The sequence below is a fragment of the Phoca vitulina genome, unplaced genomic scaffold, assembly GCF_004348235.1.
Source record: "Phoca vitulina isolate PV1807 unplaced genomic scaffold, GSC_HSeal_1.0 scaffold36, whole genome shotgun sequence".
In the NCBI taxonomy this organism is placed as follows: Eukaryota; Metazoa; Chordata; class Mammalia; order Carnivora; family Phocidae; genus Phoca; species Phoca vitulina.
In genome coordinates, this window is record NW_022589739.1 from 1163851 (window position 1) to 1171258 (window position 7408).

The following is a 7408-nucleotide window of genomic DNA, read 5'->3' on the forward strand; positions in this document are numbered from 1 at the left end:
CGTGAGTTTTGCCTATGCGCGGTACTGTATTCTTCTGTATCTTGCACCTTGTCTTCAACATTATGTTTGTGAGACTTATCCACATTGTTGCAGGTAGCTACAGTTCTTTCATTTTTATTTGGCTTAATTTCTTGAATTTAATGTCACTTACTTTTCTATTAGATAATATTCTCAAAGGGCACAAAATCAAAAGATACAAAAAAGTATATAATAAGACGTCTCTTCCCACCCTCCATCTTTTCTTCAGTCCAAGGCAGTTTTGTGTTTGTGTCAATGTTTTATGTTTCTCTTTCTGGGGAGCTTTTTAGAAATTGATGATTCCAGGACATTGTCAGGGTTGGAAGCCGCTGATGCTCAGGGAGCGTGTGGGTATCTAGGACAGGAGGCTTAACTTTCACACAATAGTGAACTGTGTCACTTTACTAGAATGCTGATAAACCTTCATAGAGCAAGCTTAAGCACCCTTTTCTGACCTTTGCAAAATCCTGAAAAACAAAGCAGAATTAAACTAAGGAAGGGGGGGCAGTTAGGAAGGATGGTCCTGGTTCCAGGAGTGGGTGTTCGTGGCAGTCAGGGGCCAGGCTGTTGGTCTGTGCAGAAGCCACAGCCCTCAGAGAGCGTTTATTAGGGGGTGGGGGGTCAGTTTCAAGGAAAATAGTTCTATTCATCACTACCCAGGGAGTGGGCTGCCAGGAAGGCAGTGGCGAGTCACCCGTTGCTGACTGCTTATTCAGTCCCTGAATGAGGAAGGAGGAAATATTTTGTAGCCACCCACATTTCTGATAGAAAGGGCATGGACAGCAGATGTAGACTGTCCTTGCTCAGATCGCAACCTGTTGAAGGATCCAGAGACCATGCAGGGACAATGAGCCAGCTCAGTCTGAGAACTTTGGAGTGGGGTAGATGTTTGTTCTCCAGGCGGTGGTGGTGGTGGTGTGCTGGCATAGACATACAGATAAGCACAGAGTTACCAGCCTATTCCCCCCTCCCCACCTTGGTACACTTCAAGGAAGTGGAGTAAGACCACGGACCCAGGAGACCGGATTTTGTATAGGTAACGCTTTGAAAAGTGGAAAATGAGTGAATTGAAGGGAAGAGTAGGATTAGAGCAGAGGCATCCCCCTTCTTTGCAGCTCATCCGGGGGAAATGTTGGCATCCCTGGGCTGAAGTGGTCCTACTCTGCAGGCCTGAGGTGGCCTGCTCAGGCCCGCTCCAGTCTTTTGGGCCACCACTTTAGTGGTGCCACCAGGCATCTTCCCTCCAGCTCCCTCTAACTGGGCACTGATTCTGGTTCTTTTTCTGAGCAGGAAGACGAGGCACCTCCCAGGCCCCCACTCCCTGAGCTCTACAGTCCAGAGGACCAGCCCCCGGCTGTGCCACCTCTGCCAAAGGAGGCCACTATCATCCGGCACACTTCAGTGAGGGGTCTGAAACGCCAGTCGGACGAGAGGAAGCGAGACCGGGAGCAGGGGCAGTGTGTGAATGGGGACTCAAGGGTGAGCAGGGAGGACCCCTGGGGCTGCCCCGCTGTGTGTGAGGGGAGGGAAGGTGGCATGACACTGGGCAGGTACGACAGCCTCAGACTCTGCCCACAGGTGGAGCTCCGGTCATACGTTAGTGAGCCTGAGCTGGTGACTTTCAGTGGGGACATGGCCCAGCCCTCCCTGGGACTAGTGGGCCCTGACAGCAGGTACCAGACACTGCCAGGCAGAGGTAAGGCAAACCTGTCCATGGAGGCTTTCTGGGAACCCCCGCTACTACCATACCACTGCTCCCCGGTCGCTCACCGGGTACCTTACACCCTTCTGCCTGCAGCTTGGGGCCTCAGCACGGGCAGCAGTTGTCAAGGAGACTCTGGGCTGCAGGGAGGGCCTGTCCTTCCTTCCTCTGGCCCACATCCTGATTCTCTTCCTCTTTTATTACATCTGCCCCTGGAAGTAATGATAATAGCAATTACTTTAAAGCCCAGCACAGTTTCAGGCTCTTTATATTCACCTAGTTAATATTTATAATAATTCTATGAAGGAAGTACTATTATCATCATCCCCATTGTAGAGATAAGAGAACTAAGACTCAGAGAAATTAACTAACTTGCCAAATAGCCCGCAAGTGATGGAGCCAGAATACGATCCCAGTGTTCTGGCTCCAGAGCCATGCACCCTGCAGGCTGGGGTGTTGGGTGACTGCCATCAGTTTGGCCATCTCAGGCCTTCCAGAGGGATTTTTGCTCTCCTGTGTCACTCCAAGACTCCATGAGTCCTTTCTTTAAACAAACACACTTTTCTCAGTTGGGCCGCCTCCTCACTGTTCTCCCCTATCCCTCCAAGATGGGGATGGGAACAGACTTAGGCCCTTAGGGTCTCCCGTACACCCTTTGTCCCCATAGCAGACCCTCTTCTCAGAAATCCCCTTAAAGGGAGGTCTGACCTTTTTGCATCTGGGTGTCCTGGAATCCCTGAGCAGGCTGACCACACTCCTTCATCTGTTCCCCACCTGATCGTCCTGTCTGCTCCCTAAGGTGGGCGGTCAAGTGCTTTCCCCCACTTCTGGCTGGGTGCAGAAGCAGAAGGAACCACAGCTATGGTTCTGGCACCTGCAGGGTTATGAGACTCCCAGCCCGCCACACTGCCTTGGCATGCTATGGCCTGAGCTGGTCCCTGGAGGGTATAGGCTCTGGACTTTGCTGAAGGGGGCCACAGCAACCCTTGGCACTGTGCCCAGGGACACTGTTCCCTTAATTCAGTATATCAATGACAGTGTTAGTAGTATTTGGGGCAGGACAGTTCTTTGTTGCTCAGGATTCTCTTTGCATTGCAGGGCACTGATCGTTCTTTTCCCTACGTGCTAAGTGCTAGTGGCGTCCTCAGTCGGTGTGATGCCCGTTTCCAGATGTCAGGGACCACCGCTGATCAGAACTGGTGTTAGTGGAGAAAGCACAGGCGGTGGCACCAGCCGGCCAGGGTGACATGATTTCTCTAAGCCATAGGACCCAGACATGGGAAGCACATGGTCGATGATATTCCTACCATGTGACTTTGGACAAGTTCCTTGACCTCTCTGAGCCTTAGACTGTGCATCTCTACAATGGTCAGGTAATGCTTACATGGTCAGGCCAGTGGAACAAAATCTATATAAAACACGTCGCACAGTGCCTGCCTGTTACATAGTTAAGTGCTCAATAAATACTTGGTGCTGGTGCTTTTCCTTCCTTCATTTATTCATTCAGTCATTCAGTCAGTCGGTCAGGCAGGCATTGTTAAATTTGCAGGCTAGTTGGACAGGTGTGTTGGCGCTGTGGTCAGTGCGGTAACCAATGCATATACTGAAGGATATAGAGGATAATAAATTCTGCCTGGGGCATTTGGGAAGGCTTCACACAGGCAGGGCATGCAGGTTGGGTCATGCAGGATGCATAGGAGTGCATCAGGAAAAAAGGATGAAGGGCATTCCTTCCCCTTCATCCTTTCTACCTGCCAAGCAGCCCAGGTCTTCTGCATGTGAAGGAAGACTAGGGTGGTCTATAGAGCTCCAGAGATGCTGTTCCCCACTGGGGACAAAGAGCACCCCTGGGTTGACCCCTCATCCTCTACCGAGCCTTTCTCTTCTAGGCCCTGGGGAAGAAGAAGAATGGGTTGTTGGCTAGGTCCTCATGGTCCCCTCTCAGGAGTGGGAGGTGGTTCAGGCGGGGCTGGTGGCCTGTCCACCCCATCGCAAATAATTTGCACTTCTCTTTCCTCATTAAGGGCTCTCGGGGTCCACATCAAAGCTCCAGCAGTCGTCCACCATTGCTCCCTACGTCACGCTCCGGAGGGGTCTAAATGCCGAAAGCAGCAAGGTGACCTTCCCTGTGAGTGGCCTTGAGAGGGAAGGGCTCTGAGGTGGATGGTGACTGGCAATCCTGTGAGCCCCAGGGATGGCCTCTGAGGTGACCTCAGCCCCTCCTGAGCTCAGGGTCCCTGTCACCATGTGCTCAGTGATACCTTTCCCACTGCCCACCTAGAAGGACATCATCTGGCTCTCTCCATTTCTTGAGGACCACCCCTCATCTTTCTCTCCTGCCTTTCAGGCTCACAGGAGGAGGGTACTCAGAAAGTCGGTACCCTGAGTTCTGGCCCCATCACATGCTACATGTGTGTCCAGCTGGACAGACCTGGGCCTCAGTGTCTGCATCTGCAGAATGGGGTCCTCTCCAGAGAGCCTGAGTGTGCTTAGAGGAGCCAGAGTGTGCGTGCGTGCGTGTGCGCGTGCGTGTGCATGTGCGTGTGAGAGAGAGAGAGAGGATAGGAATGATGGCTGCCCTCTGGGTCCCAGCCCAGCTGTGCTGCCTCTCACCCTCCTGCTCCGCAGAGACCCAAGAGTGCCTTGGAGCGCCTGTACTCAGGGGACCACCAGCGGGGCAAGATGAGTGTGGAGGAGCAGTTGGAGCGCATGAAGCGGCACCAGAAGGCGCTGGTCCGGGAGCGCAAGAGGACGCTGAGCCAAGGAGAGAGGACGGGTCTGCCCTCGTCCCGCTACCTCAGCCAACCTCTCCCCGGAGATCTCGGCTCAGTATGTTAGGAGGGTCCAGGCAGGTGGGGCTGGGACGGGGAGCAGAGCTTCCCCGAGTTCCCCAAACACATGAACATCACACCCCGGAGAGAGTAGGCTTTCCGCCGAGATGGTTCAGAGAACACCCCACGGGCTACGTGTCCACAACCCGGGCCACTTGTGTGACCTGGTCAGAGGGTGATCTGGAATCAGAGAAGGAGTGAGGATGTCACGGCAGGAGCCTAGCAGCCAGAGAAAATGTCCCAAGTTTGTTCCCCAAGCTGAACTTGAGAGAGGACTTTGTAGCATTTGGAGTCTCAGCTGGATCAAGGACTTGGGAGTACAGAGTTCAGGAATGAAGGAGGAAGATGGTGATATGATTTGGTGAGGAGGAGTGCAAGCCAGCCAGCCTCCCAGACCTCTGAGCGATGCCCTGCGGAGCAACTGAGCACAGGGTCGGGCTCCACAGCCCTGAGGGCTGGCGCTCTCCCCCAGCTTGTGGTGCTGGCAGGCCTCACGGTGCCCCCCGAGAGCCGGGGGGGACCTGTGCTGCCCCCTGGTGTGCTTGCGGGCACTGCACCCTGCCCACAGTCCCCTTCTGTCCTTTTGGGAAACATTCCATTTGACTTTTCCCTGTTGTTTGAAATCACGTGTTTCCCTAGACCTCTAGCCAGATTGCTCTTTCCCTAATTCATCGCACAAGCTCTTTTGCTTTTAGTGTTACCGCTCATTGCCTCTCTAATCCTGCCTGATTGTGTTGACGGAAGCTTCTAATTTGCGTTGAACATTCCCTAACGGGCCTGTGCTCTTTGTCACCAGGCTTGTAATAGCAGCTCTTGTCTCCGTAGCCTAGCTAGCACTCCCATGTGTGACTCACCTTTCTGCTGCCCCCATGATGCAGGCCTACTGACTCATAATTCACTTAACCCAAAAGCCGCCCCACAGGGCTGAGCCATCCTGCTGCCTGAGGGCCGTGATCATGGGCAGAGGTCTAGGCATAATGAGTTGATCAAAGTCCATGCCTTACACCCGGACGGTAGACACAGGCTTCAGAGATTGCACGTTGAAATAAATCCTACCAAGTCTAAAGTGGTTCAGTGTTAATTCTTCCAGTCCTATTGCACAATTTCTTATGGAAAACTTTTTGTGTTTCTAGTATATAATAATCTGAACGGATGCCAAGATATGTTCTGTATTCAGAGGGCCTCTCTGTAGGTGTTAGCACAGACACCAAAGGGGTAAGACCCAGGACACTCATATCCTGAAAAGCTGCAAAGCCAGTTAACTTTTAAACTTTATAAGCAAATGTCATTTGGGGTAACACTGACCTTTTACAACCTGATGTCTCAAATGTAGAAAGATTATCTAAAAATCGTAACTTGAGTATCTTGTAATTTTTCTCTTAAAAAAGACTTGTGTAAGTCTCTGCATCAACGCCAATAAACGTGTTGCTTAATGACAATGGATTGGCGTGGTTCTTCCCCAGGATACATCATAGAGTCCAGTGAACTTTTGCTGTTTGTGGAAACAATCAGGCTGGGTTTCAATGAGGACTTGTCTCTATTTGGGGCATTTGTGAGCATGTAAGAAAATGTGCATTTTCTTTGGGAATCATTAAATTAATTTTTCATCCTTAAAACTTCAAATGCCTAATCCTTTCACACCGTAATTGGAAATCATCACCTAAGAGCAATTACATTGGCTTCAGTCGGTATTGAGAGCTTGTGCATGAATGGGTGAAATGTGCCAATATGGCTATGGGTTTGGGGCTTTGGGGTCACTTGAGGGGGCATCAAAGACAATCATGACCACTTGGGGCTCTGTGAGCTGTATGGGGTGGGACGGAGGAGGTCTGCTGGGATGAAGAAGCATCTGCTTGGTTTCTGCTCAAGAAAAGAGAGGCTTTGAGCCTGTTCCCTCCTCTCAACAATCTGCTCAGTGTCAAAGGCCCGTGAGGACATAGACCATAGATGATTTGAAAGGCCCCTCTAGAGTTGCAGGGTTTCGTGTGGATCTTAAAATGGCCAGTTTAGTTTTTCCCTCTGTGAAGAGATGCTTCTTACATAGCTGATACTAAGGAAGAGCCTGGGAAATGTTGCATTTGATTTAGCATTTCAGTTTTACGTAGTTTCATTTTTTTTCTAACTTAAAATATCTGCCCCCAAATAGATGTCTGGGTAAGCAGCAGTTTAGCTGCCTCCCTAGGCCCAAGCTAGACCTTCCCTACCCTGATGTGGGTGCAATATCCCTCACCCCTAAATGTATCCTCTTGGGAGTACCCATTAGAGAAGGTCTTGGCTATTGGTACATGCTTACCAGGGCCTCAAAGGGCTTGTTTTTTTCATCATTTCTGGGCTGAGTTATATGGCTCCCGAACCAGAAAGCCTTCTACAAGCTATGGGGCAGCTTCTCTGGAGCTCTGTCGCAGGTTCTGTTTTGGGGTCACCCTCTTAGACCTAGAAACTTCCTGTATCTCCGGGGACCATTGTGAGTCTGAAGTCATGGGTCTCAGAACTGGGCCCTAGAGGTATATGTGTGAATCCTTTGGGGGTGCAGATGGGAGAGAAATTAGCAGCCTGGCATCAGGCCATATAAATGGGGGCAGAGGTCTCCTCCATTACATGGGTTTACAGCACCCTGCAGGGACCATCTATGTCCCACAACTACAACCTTGTTTTAGAGGTGAGGCTGAGGGGCTCATGGTCACACGGCTTTTTCCCAACGGGTCACAGGCCCCCTTCCCAAGGACCCCAGTGCCTGCAGGCCCCATCCGAAAGGGGACAAGCCTGGCTCTTTTAGCAGTCACGAAGTGACTACACTTAACCTTCTTGTTCTGTTGCCAGTGGAAGCGCGAGCAGGACTTTGACCTGCGGTTGCTGG

General features: G+C 51.4%; 1 protein-coding gene across 2 annotated transcripts in view; it reads left to right on the forward strand.

Moving 5' to 3' along the window:
- The window catches only part of PLEKHA7 (pleckstrin homology domain containing A7), a 200424-nt gene extending 194324 nt beyond the window's left edge, over nucleotides 1-6100 (forward strand). For both annotated transcript variants that reach the window (XM_032427128.1, XM_032427129.1), the window contains 4 exons: nucleotides 1309-1497; nucleotides 1597-1714; nucleotides 3745-3848; nucleotides 4349-6100. In XM_032427128.1, coding sequence (XP_032283019.1) covers nucleotides 1309-1497; nucleotides 1597-1714; nucleotides 3745-3848; nucleotides 4349-4558 — 621 coding nt within the window. In that variant the 3' untranslated portion in view covers nucleotides 4559-6100. The remainder of the gene's footprint in view (nucleotides 1-1308; nucleotides 1498-1596; nucleotides 1715-3744; nucleotides 3849-4348) is intronic.
- The last annotated feature ends 1308 nt before the right edge of the window (nucleotides 6101-7408 follow it).